This window comes from Ostrea edulis, chromosome 9 (genome assembly GCF_947568905.1).
Source record: "Ostrea edulis chromosome 9, xbOstEdul1.1, whole genome shotgun sequence".
NCBI lineage: Eukaryota > Metazoa > Mollusca > Bivalvia > Ostreida > Ostreidae > Ostrea > Ostrea edulis.
In genome coordinates this window covers 30,189,339-30,208,449 of record NC_079172.1, presented here as the reverse complement: position 1 = coordinate 30,208,449, position 19,111 = coordinate 30,189,339, and the positions used below count along the sequence as shown (strand labels likewise).

The 19,111-nt window shown below is 36.7% G+C and overlaps 1 protein-coding gene across 3 annotated transcripts in view; it reads right to left on the bottom strand.

Moving 5' to 3' along the window:
* The window catches only part of LOC125657814 (rho-related BTB domain-containing protein 1-like), a 46,008-nt gene that overhangs the window by 26,742 nt on the left and 155 nt on the right, over window positions 1–19,111 (bottom strand). Inside the window, exons 2-6 of one of the 3 annotated variants that reach the window (XM_056150142.1) lie at window positions 18,923–19,034; window positions 5,092–5,347; window positions 4,076–4,179; window positions 2,891–3,082; window positions 1–467 (exon numbers count right to left, since the gene is read on the bottom strand). The exon at window positions 1–467 is cut by the window's left edge and continues 456 nt beyond it. In XM_056150142.1, the coding sequence (XP_056006117.1) occupies window positions 1–467; window positions 2,891–3,082; window positions 4,076–4,179; window positions 5,092–5,283 (955 nt within the window). In that variant the 5' untranslated portion in view covers window positions 5,284–5,347; window positions 18,923–19,034. Of the gene's footprint in view, window positions 468–2,890; window positions 3,083–4,075; window positions 4,180–5,091; window positions 5,348–18,922; window position 19,111 lie in introns of those variants that run through there. The other 2 variants (XM_048888600.2, XM_048888601.2) reach the window with 2 other exon arrangements.

Here is a 19,111-nt window from a genome sequence, read left to right as displayed (position 1 = left end):
ACTGTCTACCACTGTCAGAGACAATGCTCCCTTGTCTAGAGAGAGAACCTCTTCCATTGGATAGAGAAGAATTCAAAAAAATGCTTTCAAAACCAGTATCTGCAATAACCAGGCAGATTTTATGAGCTCGAAAATGTGTTCCTTGAATATCAAATATCACATCTCCATCCTCCTGTAGTAGTTTTGATAAGTCCTCATGAGGGGCGGGGCCTGGGTTCTTGATGATTGGCAATTCAGGCTTGGGGATCTCCATGGGAGCCTGTATGAGAGGATACTGCACTCTTCTCAGTTGAGGATTCCAAAATTTCAAGCTTCGTCGTTCTATCAATGTGGCCCTAATCACATTAAAGAATAAGTCATCAATGCCGTACTTCGTGAGTACACTGGTTTCATAATACGGAGCCCCAAAACTGGCCGCCATCTCTCGTCCACGACTTGGTGGTAGAATATCTCCATCAATCACAGCTCTAAAATAGAATTGAAAAAAATAAAAAATCAAGAGCTCTGCAAGGTGGGGTATATCCCCTCGCAACGAGTGTCTACAAGCTTTTTTCTTTGAAGTCCCATATTGACCTTGACCTTTTGATCTTACTCAGTAGGGTTCTTCCTACTCTTGATAACAGAGCTACATGTGACATATCAAATCAATCAAGCAAATGATGTGTCCTGTAGAGTGTCTACAAGCTCAGTGTTACACCCACTCATCCACACATGAATGGTCTCCTTACTATACCCCCCCCCCCCCCCTCACAATGAATTGCAAGGGGACAAAAAGGTGTAGGAATTTACATCATAGCCTGGTATATAATTCTGTGATTCAAATGCCACATTTAACTCATCATATTTTCTCTAAATGAATTTTGCAGGCTATAATAACAAATATAATTGCATATCATTGTCTGTAGGTTAAATTCTAAGCTTATTGCAATAAATGATATCTTTACCTAATCAAATACTTAAGATTATACAGGTATGCATGACTATTATTAGTAGATAATATGCATAATGAACACCTACATGTATCTGATTTTACATATAAACCTAAAGTCACCTAGGAAATTTTACTGTTAAAGTTTGATGATCATGCACCACAGTGAAGTAAATAAAACCATGTGTATTAATAATAATAATAATAATGATTGGTTTTTATATAGACCTTTTCCAGCACATGCTGCTCAAAACACTTTACAATACATTATTACCCAGGCAGACCTTGTATCAATCTAGAACTTTCTCAGCTTCCTGGGAAGCATACAGTGCAAGCTGCCGTTACAGGCACTAGAGCACTAACATTCCAACAATATCTTTCACTGTCTATAGCCAGGTACCCCTTTTACATTTGGGTGGAGTGAGGAAATTCGTGTAAAATGCCTTTCCCAAGGACACAACGTCGGCCCTGCCGCGGCCAGGACTCAAACCCATGACCTTTCGGTCGAGAGTCTGACAGCCTAACCACTAGGCTACTGACGCCACTACAGAATGGACACAGATTTTGAATTATCCAGAACTATAATTAGATTGCCATGTATTTAACCTTCCAAGGTAAATTTGCTTATGGTAGTTTATATGTCGATGAAATGCAGACTACCAGGTGAGTTAAGGGTTTTATAGATTACCTGGGCAGTCAAACACAGATAAGATATATCTCTCGGGGCAGTCAAACACAGGTAAGATAAATCTCTCGGGGCAGTCAAACACAGGTAAAATAAATCTCTCGGGGCAGTCAAACACAGGTAAAATAAATCTCATGGGGCAGTCAAAACACAGATAAGATATATCTCTCGGGGCAGTCAAACACAGGTAAGATAAATCTCTCAGGGCAGTCAAACACAGGTAAGATAAATCTCTCGGGGCAGTCAAACACAGGTAAAATAAATCTCTCAGGGCAGTCAAACACAGGTAAAATAAATCTCATGGGGCAGTCAAAACACAGATAAGATATATCTCTCGGGGCAGTCAAATACAGGTAAGATAAATCTCTCGGGGCAGTCAAACACAGATAAGATAAATCTCTCGCGGCAGTCAAACACAGGTAAGATAAATCTCTCGGGGCAGTCAAACACAGGTAAGATAAATCTCTCGGGGCAGTCAAACACAGGTAAGATAAATCTCTCGGGGCAGTCAAACACAGGTAAAAGATAAATCTCTCGGGGCAGTCAAACACAGGTAAGATAAATCTCTCGGGGCAGTCAAACACAGGTAAATTAAATCTCATGGGGCAGTCAAAACACAGATAAGATATATCTCTCGGGGCAGTCAAACACAGGTAAGATAAATCTCTCGGGGCAGTCAAACACAGGTAAGATAAATCTCATGGGGCAGTCAAAACACAGGTAAGATAAATCTCTCGGTGCGTTCAAAACAGTTCTGTTGTGATAATTGTAATTGTTGTGAAAATCAAACGCACTATAATACTTATAACTATTATCATAATCGTAGTTTACTATAAGTATGTTTAATGTAGCATAATTTAATTTATGTTGGAGAATTTTACATAGTTAACACTAATGTTCCTGTATGGCCAAACTCCAAGGTCAAGGTCAGGAGGTCAAAAACTTTTATATGAAAAGAAAGGTCTTGCAACAAGGAATACACATATGTAATATGAAAGGCCTATCACCATCCATTTAAAAGTTGTGGCCAAGGTTAAGGTTTTTGCGTACAAACAGACAGACCAAAAACTACATGCTTGAATCTCCAATTATGTGGGCATAAAACACATAATGATTGACAAATTGAGCACCAGCAAATATTATGCCTCACTGATAAATCAACCATGACAAGAATATGTAAATAAAGTCTCGGGAAACAGATATGATTCATCATAATGGTATGATTTCCTGTTTATTAGGCAGAGTTCACTCCCTTGACAAGCATTTCTTTTACTTACTTGTATAGTAGCCCTTTGTTCATGTTTTTGTATTTTTCATTCTTATAGACATATCTAAGGTCCGCCTGTGTCCCCACCAGGACAATGGGAACGGCAGGACACCGACTCTTAATCTCTGGGATCCAAAACTTCTCCACATTTCTCAGAGAGTTGGGCTTCACAACACTAAAGCACAGCAAAATCACATCAGACCTGTCATAAAAAATAAATCGTCATTAATAAGTCGGCTAACTCACCTGTGTATACTCAGCGTTTTTTTTCTTTTTCCATATGGGAATGGTACCCAAAATAACGTCAAAATAAAAGAAATTGGGAATTTTCTTTCATGTCAACAAATAGCATTTGTTTTAAAAATTAAAACTGAAAAAAACTATATTTCATAAAATAAACGAGCATTCATCATTTACAATTTCACAAACTAGTGCCACTTTATTGGCCTCAAATTTCTACGAGGAAGTGAAGAAATAAGTTAACTAGACCAAAAAGTGAACAATGTTTCATACAGAGCGAATTACAAGCCCTGAATCATAAAGACTTAATAGTCTGTTACTGGGCATTTTTTAGCCTCAAAATTAGGAAAAATCAGTAGGATTTGGCATTGGGGATGGTTCCATTTATCGGTACCAGTTTATGAGGAAAAATACTGGTTATATATATATACACTGAAACCTGTGTAATCTGATAAATGGGAATGAAAGCTAGATAGAAATATTTACGGTGAAACAAAGTACATAGGTGTCAGAATAGTCAGGTTTACCTGTATTGTAATTTTGAAATAGCTGTGTTAGTTCTGAATTTAATTTATCAAAGAAATTACGCATTTGTCTTCTTGTGGTTTAATTTCATTCACTAAAGAGCATTTTCTATGAAATGTAATACATCAACAGAAAAAACATTAATTACAGGTTCCCCACCTTAAACTCTTCAATGACTTGATCTTCATTAGAATAATTAGTGAAGCAAGGTATATTATGCTAATAACACAAAACTATGCATAATTAATGGAACAACAGATTTATTTTCATCAACAATCTGGGGCAGGATATTTTTGTAATGATTCCACTTCCTTGTTGTTTGAAAATCTTAATTACACCTCCATAAGTGTGTATACAGATGTACAAACAAACTGAACACAGTGGAATGCATGGAGGAGACTATTTCCATCGATGTGTCTTTGTCACATACCCTCTGTAGGCAAACTTCCTGTTTTTGTCATGGTAACCAAAAGTATCCCACAATTTCAGAGAACACCGGACTCCATCCACATTGCACCATGACCTGTCCATCACCTGAAAAAGTAAAAGATTTCCATTTCACAAAATTGCAAAAAAATCTACTTCAAATATAGGGCCCTTACAAATTTAGACTTGAATCAGTTGATATATGAGTGCATCGTATTATGCAAATAATTACTTTTACCAACTTGCAAACTGCATTGATGTGTAATACAGCAACTGAAAAAGTACATGTAAAACAGCACGCACACAGGACTTTAAAGTTAGTTTCGCACACTGCACATCCCGCAGATATTAAGGTGAAACCAATGAACACACGGACAAACAAGACAAAAAAATGGATGAATTTCTGTTGAATCATGCTACTTTATAAATATATATAAATTAATTGTGGATATCAGGGAAGTCACTGTATAATAAACATACAACAGAGAAAATACCAGCCTAGGAGTTATTGCCCTTGACAACATATAGTAAATATTAAAAAAAAACACCATTTTTTAGCATCAGATTCTGTAGTTTACCAATTTTTCAAATCATACCCAGTGAACAAAATTCTGCCAAAAGACATATTTCTATCCTGCACAAAAATTAAATAAAGATTTTGCAAAAACCTATGATGTCGTATGAGTGTGGAGCTACATGTAGTACCTTAAAGAATAAAAATATAACAGAGTTTCTGGGCTTGTTTGTTACATTTAATATTCTGTGATGAGATTTGGTTAATTTGTAACTGACATACTAGCTTCATTTCTATTTTTCAGCAAAAGGTTTTGTTCCATTAGGACTATTCTCCGACAAATCTTACACACAAGATCTATCCGCAGATCAGGCTAAAGATATGTACGAATTCTAACTGATAAAACCCTGCATGACCTATGAATTCTAATTGATATAAGCCCTGGTTGATGAATTCTAATTATATAAACCCAGGCCGAGTACCTCCAAAACAACAAGAGCTCCTACCTCTTGGTCATTCCTGTAGTGGTCGATGGCCCACACCGAGGAAGACGGGGTCTTGACGAGGCGTTCGAGGTTGTAGGTTGTCCCACAGGCCCACACACAGATGAGACAGGTCTTTCCTACCCCGGCATCCCCCACTACCACACACTTTATATACTCATACTGACTGCCCTCCTCAAGTGACCGGTTCACCATGGTTGACTGATTTCTAGCTTGTTACTACTTGTCTGGTTGAGGTCCTAAGATGTTCAACATGGCCCTAGAAATAAATTGAGAGAAATTTAAGTCATATTAAACCTGCATTCATGCTGGTTATTTGATCAGTAAAAGTAAACAAGGTAAAGCATATCTGTTAATATGTATAACACAAATATGGAAGGGTAAGGCAAACAAATGTTACATATAGTTATTCATTAAAATGCACATATATCATTTAAAACAAGATGTCACCACTCCATTTAATTCAGTTTCATCATTCTCTTATAGAACTGACAGTTTGCTGTGTTCCTGACAGAAGTGGGAGTAGCTTTTAAAAAATAAGAACAAGAGACAAGTAAATAAAACTCCTATTGATGTTTAAAAGTTTTAAAGAGGTGGGTGACTCTCGCCTCCCACACAATCTGTCTCCGATACAACTATTCAGATAGAGATAACATGGAGTCCTGATTAAAATAATAAGAGAAGACTCTCGTAGCATTCATGATCACTATCTTCATGATGATTAACAGAAGAGAGCATTATACATTATAAAATAATATGGGGCTATACTTGTAAATCTGTTGATCGAATCTTTTATAAAACTTAACACTATATTGAGTAATTAACATCAGTCAGCTGTTGCATGAAGTTTTAATCATTAATACACTAAATTCAATATTTACATTATAATATTGCTGCTAGTTTAACTGACAATCCAATAGGAGGTGCTGTTTTCCTTCAAAATTGGCATATACTACCGGTATAACATATTAAAGAACTTTCACATCAAATACAGAATATGAAAATGGTAAAATTCAAAGTTAAACAAAATCAGATTTTTGAAGTCAAACACAAAATCAAAGATTTGTTTGAGAAAAAAGCATCTCAGCCCTACATTGTCTCCAACTGTGGCCATTTATGCCCCATAGACTCAAATTTCACCTGTAATCTTAGATTCTTGAAAGGTCAAGGTCGCATCCATATTTTGTCCATATTTTATAACTGCTTTGTGTGTTGGTGTTTATCACAGAGTAATGATATGCGTCTAGTGCGGTAAAGATCAAACGCCTATAGATCCTTACTGCCGCTGGCTAGCCTACTTGTAGGTGAAAGGGAAAGTAGCGAAAGCAGAAATCTCGCCCTGCCAGTACATAGCCTCTACATTACTTAGACTCCTTCAAACGCCTCCTCGGGGCAACACACGGAAACTTGGGTCTAGCACTCAAGGCTAACATGAAGGGGATCTCGGAGTAGTAAGGACCCTAGAGGTGCAGAGTGCAGGCCCACCTGCGCGTGGACATGCCCTGGCTCTCACCAACCTTGCTCCATCTATGGGTCAAATAGTTCCACTGCCTTGTGGATGGCTTTGGCAAGTCAAAGGCTATGGAAGAAAATCCAGAAAGAAAATCCGTGTAGATGAACATGAAAGCAAGGGAAAGCAATCATCTAAGGGAAGGACAACCCCAACAGAAAACCACTGGTCCTCCGAGTTCAGGGGGTTATGCTTAGGGCCAGCAACCCTAACATGTTAAACAAAAGACGCTACAGAAACCTTAACCAGAGAACAAAATGATGGAAGAAGGATTGACACCATTCAGGACACTGGAAGTATGACGGGTGAATCATCCATCCCGATAGGAGATGTCCTTCGACCGAAAATAACCCGTAGAGTGGGCTGCTGGAACGTGCGGACCCTCTACCAAACAGGAAAACTAGCACAAGTGGTGAGAGAAATGGAGTATTACAAGATCGAGCTCCTAGGAGTCAGTGAAGCCAGATGGACAGGTAGTAGATCAAAACAACTAGTATCAGGACATCAGATACTCTACTCTGGAAGAACCGACGACCATCATAGCAAAGGAGTAGCCATTATTACAACAAAGGAGGTCCACAGAAGTCTTTTAGAATGGAAACCTGTGAGTGAGCGAATAATAACAGCAAGGTACAACTCAGTCTTCGCCAAATTGACTGCTGTGGTTTGCTATGCGCCAACAGATGATGCAGAAGATGAAGAGAAAATATCTTTCTATGACAGCCTACAAAAGGTAGTAGACGACACACCATCTCATGATGTTCTGCTTATCCTTGGAGACTTAAATGCTAAAGTTGGAAAATGCAACCAAGGTAAAGAAACCATCATGGGCCAGCAAGGAATAGGAGAATGTAACAACAACGGAGAGAGACTATGTACTTTCTGCCAAGAAAACGACCTAGTAATTGGTGGAACTATATTCATGCACAAAGACATCCATAAGACAACATGGAACTCACCAGATGGTCATACAAAGAACCAAATTGACCATATTATCATCAACAAGAGATGGAGAAGTAGTCTTCTCGATGTGGTTGCAAAACAAGGGGCTGATGTGGGAAGTGACCACTCTTTAGTACTGGCAAAAATCAAGTTAAAACTGAGGAAATCAAGGAAAAAAGATCAAAGACCACCTCCAATCAACATCCAAAAACTCAAAGATACAAAAACCCTGAGATCTTTTCAATTAAAAATCCAGAACAAGTTTTCAACACTCATGGAACATCCTGATGAAATCGATATGGAAATTTTTAACAAAGTATTAATAGAAAATAGTCAACAAATACTTGGCCCAAAGAGAAAGAAAAAAGAAGAAAGGATTTCAGATAAAACATGGAAAATAGTAGAAGAACGAAAAGAGAAGAAAAGTAAAATCTTATCCACAAAATCTAAGAGGCAAAAGGACCAACTCCAGGCAGAATATCGAGCTATTGACAAGGAAGTAAAGAGGAGTGCAAGAGCTGACAGAAAGGCATACACTGAAAAGCTAGCTTATGAGGCAGAACAAGCAGCTTCTAAACAAGACATGCAGACCCTCTATCGAATTACAAAAACATTAGCAGGCAAATTTCAGTCATCAGAGCTACCAATTAAAGACAAACGGGGAAATGTACTATCAAAAGAAGAAGACATACTGAAACGCTGGAAGGAACATTTTGAAGAAGTATTTAATATGAAAGACCCAGAGAACGAAGCAATAATATTACCAGACACGGACACATTAGATATTGATACTGATCCACCAAGTATAGAAGAGGTAAAAAAGGCAATCACCAAACTTAAAAATGGAAAAGCTGCAGGCATTGATCAGATACATGCAGAGCTGCTCAAGGCCGAAGAATACTGGACACCTAAAATTTTGACAAATATCCTACAGAAGATCTGGGAATCAGAAGAAACACCATCCTTCTGGAAAACTGGCCTTATAGTTAAATTACCAAAGAAAGGAGACCTCTCAAATTGTAACAACTATAGAGGAATAATGTTGCTTTCTGTTACCATGAAGGTTCTAAGCAGAGTGATACTGGACAGAATTGCAGAAGTAACAGATCCCTTACTGCGTCAAGAACAAGCAGGCTTTAGGAAAGGGAAGTCGTGCGCTGATCAGATATTCGCTCTCAGACAAATTCTAAAACAAAGCAATGAATGGAACTCCCCATTATACATCAATTTCATTGACTTTACCAAAGCTTTTGATAGTGTTAATCGCCTAGCCCTAGAAAGAATCCTTCATCATTATGGAATCCCAGATAAAATCATCTCCATCATCAAGATGCAATACACTGAACTTAATGCCAGAGTTATCTGCGGATCAAGCCTATCAGAGGAGTTTAAATTGACGACAGGAGTGAAACAGGGATGTCTGCTCTCTCCTCTTCTCTTTACCTTCTGCATCGACTGGATTATGCGAAAAACAACTAGAAGCAAACGAACAGGGATTACTTGGGGTATGACAGAAGTACTTGAAGACCTTGATTTTGCGGACGATATTGCACTGTTATCTCACCGTCATCGAGACATGCAAGAAAAGACCACCCAGCTCGCAAAAACAGCTGAAACAATTGGCCTTCATATAAACACCTCCAAAACCAAGATCATGAAGGTCAATACCATATCAGAGGAACCAATCTCCTTAAATGGCACAAACATTGAAGATGTCACCAACTTCCCATACCTAGGAAGTAAGATCACCACTGATGGGGATTCAGAGGCAGATGTACAAGCTCGCATTTCTAAAGCCACAGGAGCGTATGCTGCTCTGCGGAACATCTGGAGGTCAACAAAGTTTAGCACCAACACCAAAATTAAGATCTTCAAGAGCAACGTGCTTGGGGTCCTACTATATGGTGCTGAATCTTGGAAAGTAACCAAGTCTATTTCCAACAAGCTGGATGTATTTCAGACCCGATGTCTCCGCAGAATATTGCGTATCTTCTGGCCTAACACCATCTCAAATGACGAACTGTACAAAAGGACAAACACCACTCCTCTATCCCAGACGATCAGAAAGAGAAAATGGCTGTGGATAGGACATGTATGCAGAATGTACCCAAATTCCATCCCAAGGGTTGCTTTGAAATGGTCACCAACTGGCAAGAGAAAGAGAGGAAGACCAAGAGAGACCTGGAGAAGATCGGTGGAGAAAGAAATGAAAGATAACAACTGGAGTTGGGCACAGGTCCAGAAATGGGAAAAAGACAGACCAACATGGAAGTCTCTGGTGACGGCCTTATGTGCTGACCAGCACGAAGAGGACTAAGTAAGTAAAGTTATAACTGCTTTGATACATGTATTTCCTTAACAATTTTTTCTTTAAAAATGACAACATAGAAAACTAGACAAAGAGAACAAATCATTAATAAAAGCATTTAATTAGGAAATCAAAAAGCATGTCCTAACACCTGTGTACTGTTGCCATGGCTATGTAAATATGAATTTGTCCTTGTGGCTGTAAATGTATTCACACTGCAATCATTGCATTTTAATCAAGACACTGGCAGATTTCATTAGTAAACAAGTTTATAGCAAACCTCCAGGGCCAGCAAAAAACAGTCTGTAGTAACCCATTATATTCCTCTCATACAGGTATAAATATATCACTTTACAATCAAAGTGCGAGTTTGTTACAAGTAGTTACTATGTTATAAGGCAGCATGTGTTAATGTATTGTCAAATACATTGACCGTTTGTGCATGAGTGCAATGCTTCAGTGGTAAGAACCATTACTTCATGATCAGGAGATCTTAGGTTCAAATCCTATTTTTACCCGTTCACATCAAATCTATGATGTAAAACATAGGTTGTGACTGCTTCTTTGCCGAATGTTCAGCATTTTACACATGAGAGTCGCTGGCCCTTTGGCTGAGATCTTGAAATCAGCCGAGACCTTAAAATCGGCCGAGACCTTAAAATCAGCCGAGACCTTGAAATTGAGGTCCCACTATCATGACATGTGTTGGCACAATAACAAACCTTTACTGCTACAGCATACATCTATAAATTTACAGCAGGCAATTTCTCAATATGAGTGAAAATTTTTCAAAGGGACATAATAAAGCAACACCCCCACAAGACAATAAAATAATACATTGAATTATAATGTCTGGTTAATTATGCTGTTGTACAGTAACATTTAGGTAATTGGGTTCAGTAACTTTTGCAATTTATAATTACAGTATATCAACTTTAAAATAACAATGTCAAAATTACCATTTTTATAATTAAGTTTTACATAATTATGCCTGTAGTAGTCATTTTATTGTCAATGGGGTAAACAAGGGGGTACATTGGCCAGCGTTGTAAACAAACTGACATTGCTATATATAAGTAACACAGTATTTTCCCCATTCAACAATATTCACCGAGTCTGTTACTTTTTAACCCGAAAGCTAATAATCTGAATTAATCTAATAAAATCTGAGAATCCCCGAAACATGATAAATATTACCCATTGATTTGGCATAAAAAAAGTGAAAAACACATATTATTTGGTGAGGAGAAATTGCTAGTTTGATAATGGAGCCATAAAGCAGCTGTACATAGTTCTATACCTAATAATGGCTATAAAGTTAGCATCTCTACTGCTATCAACTATTTCCTCTTAAAAGCCATCCACAGATAATATCTATTCAGCATAAAATCACTGTAATGCTGCTTTAGGCTATTGGCCCATTACCTAAAATAATCTCTCCCTTCTTCTAAACGTTTCTGAAATGACAAAGACACGTGATGGAGCTTTATCATCTATGCACAAAATATGCAAAAGAAATTCAACTTCAACTTCGTAAGTGCATGCTTTGATGAATAATGAATCAGGATTTTTTTTTTTTTTTTTTTGGAAATTCTGAGTTCAGAAAAATTTAAATATTTAAAACAATGCAATACATGTATAAAAGAACTCTTGAATGCATATCTGCACAGACTACATGTCGTATACATGCAGATCTGGACTTACAGGTCTTTCACACAAATATCTGGATTAGCACAGGTTTTATATGAATATCTGGATAAGAACAGGTTTTAGGTTGGTTGGTGGTTTGTTTGTTTCGATTATTACGACCCGTCGAGAATTTCTCACTCATATTGAGACGTCACCAACTGTAGGTGAAGTACCACAAATTTAGAGCTACATTGTAATGCTACAGTGCACACAGTCGCAGCAGTAAGGGTTCTTTAACGAGCCACATCTGTCATGACGTGGGACCTCTCTTTTTTATGTCATATCCTAAAAGACCCGTGATTCTCACTTCTAAATGTCGAGCGTTTGTTAAAGGAGCAATATCACTACCTATGTTTACATCTTAGGTTTATAACGCGGCCATGGCACGAGCAGAGCTCAAACTCGCAACCTCCCGATTATGAAGCATTTAAACGCTCCACCTGAGCTACCGCAACCGATCTTACATGCAGATCTGGATTTACAGGTCTTAGTACAAATATCTGGATTTACAGGTCTAAGTATGAATATCTGGATTTACAGGTCTAAGTACGAATATCTGGATTTACAGGTCTAAGTATGGATATCTGGATTTACAGGTCTAAGTATGAATATCTGGATTTACAGGTCTATGTATGAAAATCTGGATTTACGGGTCTAGGTATGAATATCTGGATTTACAGGTCAATGTATGAATATCTGGATTTACAGGTCTATGTATGAATATCTAGATTTACAGGTCTAAGTATGAATATCTGGATTTACAGGTCTATGTATGAATATCTGGATTTACAGGTCTAACTATGAATATCTGGATTTACAGGTCTATGTATAAATATCTGGATTAGCATGGTTTTACATGCAGAATTGGATACAGGTTTTACAAGTAGATCTGGACTATAGGTTATACATGCATATATGGACTAAAGGACTGATGCTAGCAGATCTGGAATATACATAATTATACAGGATAAACTACCCAGGGAATGGGGTGACTATATACACATGGCCTGGATTGTCCTATAGAAAGTTTTTTTTATAGTGTACCAACTTTTAAAGCACCATCATGCAATTGGTACAATGTGCCCAATTATTACATACTCCAATATTTCATGAACCTCACACTAATCAACTTCTTGTTTCAATTTATCATTATTGCTTCAATTTCTCAAAGATTTTCCTTTCTCCATTAGCCTACTGATAGCATTTACATAATAACATCAAAGGGTGGTTACCCTGCATAATCAATACTGATTATACCCGCCACAAGCTGCTGTCGCATCTCTAACTCACCAAACCAAGAACCGCATTAACTTGTTAATGGCCCTTTATAGGATATTATCTCCCCCCTGAAGCAGTTATAGGGCCGACAGAAGCTTATCGTTCAGACATGTATTGTTTGGGTCTGTGACGCACTTTCTGACCCCCTCACTCTATGAATGACTTTTCTCAATAAAAATGTTCAGAGACAAATCGACATGGTAAGGGTCGCTAATCCAGTAAGATATAATTGTTACTTTAATGGTGCTGGAAATCTGCACATTCTGCAATCTGACTTTAGCCTCACATCATAATCTTGTGTGGGGCATCACAACATAACTTGTATTTAAATTTCCAGTGTTTTTGCCTTTGACATCTCCACAAATTGTAATGATAGCCATTTCCTCATAAATGCGCTGCAGTTGTCAATTCAATGCACATATGAATCATAATAAATATAGTATGTCTAATTTAGTACCCGGGAATTCTAACAGAATCTAAGTAGATTGGAAATATAATCAAAAATTAATTTCATTTTTGAAAATAAATGAGGGTATAAACTGCAACACTCTGATGATGCCAGCATGCTTTTCATGAAAATACAAGACAAAAGAGGGTTTCATGCCAGCACCCTTGCTTTTCATAATGCGCTTATGCACTTCATGAGGTATGCTGGTATGAAGTGTTGCAATTCATACCCGCATATATTTTCAAAAATTAAATTCATTTCTTCAGTGAAACACTTGACAGAGGATCTAATCCTAATAACATACAGTAAGCGGTACAGTACGATCATACACTGTACTTTAGGCGGTCAAAGGCAAAGACAAAGGCACCATACTATTTTCCAGTCACAAGAAATATTTCTCTCCATACCATCACAATTTTGCCTCTAATTCTATTGGTCTACCTTCCACAAACATCAATTGCTGTATGGAAAGCTCCTGATCACCACTAGCTGAATAATAAACACTTCTCACCTTCCCTTTCATCAATGGGGAAACAACACCTTGTCTATCGGTACAAGTGGGTGCTTGCTGCCATTTGTGATTTTAGTTTCCATGTACAATGCAGAGATGCTGTGGCCCAAAATTAAACTCCTATAACCAATTTCTTACTGGCCCCATCTGGCACTGTCATGGGTGACTTATGTCATCCAGCTTAGAGAGGAGGGAGAGACTCCACACACACATTATACCTGCAGTAACTTCCAATAATTGCTTACCATTGGTCTTCAAATAATTAACCTATTCAGTATTGTGCTGGATATTTATAATTTATACACTTCTTAGATAAATCTACGTTTCGAACCAGTTCCTGGATTTCATGCATTTTATACCACCCATATAGAATGAATACTAGCTGTGATATGTCCATCAACTGTCATCGTGGTCGAATGAACTTTTACGAATGACTATTGAGATTGTTTCAAGCAGTCCACAGATCTCATATATCAAATCTTCTTTCATACAATTCATAATAAAAAAAAGTTATACACATATACATGTATAACAATTATTTACATGAAAATTGTGTTTTCCCCCCATGCAAACTAGAATATAATAACATTTTAAAACTCTTATTCTTAAGTATATTTGATCCTCTAGTGCAAAATTCATAAGCCAGCAAATAACATCAAGATATAAATCTATATATATTTGTTCACTGCAGTAAAATCTAATCTTTTAAATTTTTAAATCCAATTGACTTCTAAATCTGCAAAAGTTACAGCCATTCAATTTAAAAATGTTACACAGAGTTTGAAGACCTTGTATTGGGTACAATTTCTTAGGGCCTGACAGCTATGTATACAGTGTAGGTTTTCATCCATACATGTGTGTGTCAGCTATTTAAATTATTTTTGTTTTGATTATAAATGCTCAAATGATTCCTTTAATTTTCCAGACTTCTGTCTGATAATTTATTCATTTAGTTATCAGCACATCAGATCAGACAAGACTGGAGAGAGAGAGAGAGGAGAGAGAGAGAGAGAGAGAGACTTTTATATAGATCAAACACAACTGGAGAGAGAGGAGACAAAGGACAAAGGACAGAGAGAGAGAGAGAGAGAGAGAGAGAAGAGAGAGGCACTTTTATATACTATAGATGAAAACTATGAAATTGTCCAAATACAATGACTGCTTTGAAAGCCTGTATATTTGAACACAGCATTTTCTTCTATCTATTTGACTTGAATGTTACCTGTGGGGCCAGTAAATCTACAATCCAATGCCAACTTTGCTCCTCATACCAAAATTTTACAAACCTGATTTTGATATGATCTTGATGGATATTCTAAATGACCTTGGTTGATTCTAAATGACCTTGGTTGAGGACAGTGACATGTTTCTGTTCATGAGAAACCTGTGTGTTAAGCTTGAAATAAACTGATAACAAACTTACTATCCTTCACCAAAGTCATACACTATATGATTTACCACTTGCAATAACCTGGGAAAAGATCTAGCATATATTCTTAACTTCTGTCACTGAAACATAAAACCTCTTGTCAGATGCTGTCCCTTAATCAGAGTAAATGAAGCATAAAATGTCAGTAAGAATCAGGCCCAAACCATCATAGCTTTACAGCGGAGAATCCAGAAAATTTTGAAGGGGGGTGGGGGGGGGGGAAGGGTGTGTCCCAAGTTTCTACCTTTTCCATCCAAGAAAGGGGAGAGGGGGGGGGGGGGGGGGGGGGGGGGTAAAGATCCTAGAATAGTAAATCTAGCTATCCACCCAAAAAAGGTCTACCACTGTTTAAGATGAAGCAATATCATATTACATGTATCTGTTATACACGAGTCTATAGATAAAGCAAGAACACCTAAACACACATCTTCACAAATCAAGGGTTTTTGGTCCATTTCACTTGTGGGAGCGGATCGGTACTGGATAGAAAACCCTTGGTTTGTGAAGATGTTAAACACAGGTCAGAGGTCAGTATTAAAGGTACTTTTCGAACCCAGCAATGTAATTTAATTTGCCTCACTCGGATCAACTCAGTCGATTCCATCTAACCTCGGATATATGATATTTTCCGCCATAGTACATATACAGTGATATAGTATAACAACATGTTTAACGTCACTGATCAACTGGAACTACTAACAGCTCACGCGAAATACAGTCCATTTTAACATGATTTTTTTTATAACACTCTCAATGTTTGTAACTATTTCCCATTGAGAATTATGGGGTTTTTTCTCTAGACTTCAAATAGTAGGCAGTTTTCTAAGGAAAACTCGATAAATTCATTTTGATCTCTACCTTTTGAAAGTGGAATTTTTTCCGGGAGAGTAAATAGACGACTGCATTGCAAATGTTAGTTGTAGTTACATATCACTCAACGTCATACATCCAAGGCTAGATGTAGGGTACCGGAATCTACAGAAAAATGCCGAATGGTAATTGCCTATGCTTAAAATGACTTGAGAGTGGACTGTTCATCATGATAGCGAGTAATTTTATTTTGCGAGTAGTGTTTCTCACTTAATTACATGTTAATAAATTCCTCACATGTATATATCTAAGAATCCACAGTATTTTCTTATTTGTTATTTGTAGCCATTAATTGACACTGATTCAACAATCTCATACTGAGTTTCACCATTATCAAAAATGTTGGGGATAATCATAACCAGCATTATATTTTGTAGTATTGTATATTGTAAACACCCCCCCCCCCCCCCCCCCCCCAAGCTTCATGCGTTTTTCTACCAAATAATCAGCATCATTTAGTGACATTTTAGACTGGTCCAGCGACTACAGAGAAATACAAGAATAGTTTGTGACTGTTGATGCAGATTTTAATTAGTCAGAAATGTTGAGTGCTAATCCAATCAAAATACAGAACACACACAAGCCGTACTCCAATCAGACACAGTGACTCGGACCAGCTGTCCTTCACTATACACACATCATTAGGAGACACCTTTTGAAACTCATTCTTCCTATGATGATATGAGATTATTCACATAATTTATTCTAAAACTTTCTGAGAATACAAGCATGAATCCATATTCCATTTATCAGTGTCTTAATATATAAAAAATGAGAGAATGGCTTGTATTCCATTTGTGATCAGATGAGATAATGAACTTAACCTTGTGTCTACAGATGGATGGAAGACAGCAGGACAGACAGACATTGTGATTCCAGTAACCCCCCCCCCCCCCCCCTAACAACTTCACAGCTAAGGGTGTCATCCAACGATAAACATATAATGCATATACAGTGAAACTTGTCTCATCCAACATGCACTGTAAAGCAATATCTTAGTCAGAATACACAGTGTGTTTAAATAAACAGTGTAAAAAACAATGAAATTGAAACTGAAAATAAGAGTCAGAATACTCAGTAAAATGAATTGCACAGGTGTCAGATCAGGCAGTTCTCACTGTGCATACATTCACAATCCTGGACAATACAGTCTTGGTTGATCAGTCAATATAAGAGCATTGTTCTAATTAGTCAAAATATAGTACCATCAGGTGACAACAAGTGACATAATAAATTATGGTATTAATATCGATTTCTCTTAGGGTCCCTTTATTACAGGAAACAATATTCATTTCTGTCCAATCAGTATAATTCTTTTTGGATTAGGAAGCATAGGTTTAATATCACGATAAGTCACCAAAATGCTGTTGTTTATTGCTCACACTAGAATGAGCTTATATTCACCTGCTAGCAGGAAGGGGATGCAGTAAATCAGATAATATTATTTATCAAATGATGAGATATATATGTGGTCTCTACATGATTTACAATGCACATCTTTAGAAATGAATTTGAAATTGAGAGGACACAAGGTTAAGATTGAGGGGCACATTGTCCATTACAAATATGAATTTTGAAAAGAAATTAATAAATTTTTAAATACATAATCTCTCTCTCGCTCTCTCTCTCTCTCGTATTTTATCCCAACTCTCAGGTAACAGGTAAGTAGGTGACATCATGCTAATAGAGGATTTTAATTCATTAAGTTATACAGTATTACTTCATCCTATTGAACCTGGTTTAAATGGCCATGTGTCCTCTTATGGTTTAGGACAACAACCTGACCAGTGCTGTCAACCTTTACGACAATATATAGACCAATCATTCTTCCTCTGACTTTATAAGATTAATCACATAATTTATTCTAGAACTTTCTGGGAATACAAGTATGAACAGATTAAGTTATATAAAGTTTCTATGTTACAGCTTGTTCGGAGGTGCATATGTATTAAATCTTCGTGTACCTTTCTTTTAAAAAAAAATGAGATAATGATAAAACAAAAATAATAAATTGTGTAAAAATCTGTATTTAATTATCAATATAAACTGTATATGTTCCAACATAACATTTACTTCATTTTCAACATCATCAAAGAGTTATTTCATATCAAATAACAGCCCTGCAATAAAGTGACCAAAATTGCAAAATAAGATTTCACCATATATTTCATTAGGAATTTATCTTTTTTTAAATAAAAAGAAAAAGAAAAAAATCCTCATAAATTCAATTCTGGTTCAATTTGGCTGAAACAAATACCGAGAACTACAAAAATTCTAAAAATTTCTTCTCTCATAATTCTTAAATTTAAATATTTCATGACCCACCATTTGCAGAGACATGTAATGAATTAAACATAATTTTAGCGCACTAATCATTTCTCTTTGTAAAATGTAATTCAGTAAAAAAGACATAAAATAGCTTTATCTACATGACAGTTAGTCATAAAATTACTGTAAAATCATGATAAGAAATTATTGACATTTCCAAGATGTTCCAGATAAATCAGCTGACTACATTCAAATGAATGAATATTTTTTTCTTCTTCAAACAGATGATTCTGATGTATATGTATATATATATATATAGCAGTATAGTCATATGGAATATCATTTTTATAATCTCAGTCAACTCAAGACTGTACATAAATCAAGAGATGATCCCGATACAGGTCGTGCATTTGCCTGGATCAAATTACATTTACTTTAAAATAATGGTAATATTCAATGTATTGACAGCTGCTACACAGAAAGAAATGTACAGTTAACTTAAATAAATAGACCATAACGTAACAACGCCTAAAGGTGCAAATCTGTCATTAAAAAAATTCCCTTCATAACTATAAGCTTACTCCGACTCGAGAGTGTCTGATGAATGACAGAATATCAAGTAGTCTAGTCCAGATCTACGCGCGCTTACGGGCACGTTGCTGACATGAAAACTACATCCCAGGCAGGTGTCATCTAGCACCAATAATTCAAAGAAAAGAAACGAAAAATAACATATTTCCCACTATATGAAAGCGAATATACAAAAAACA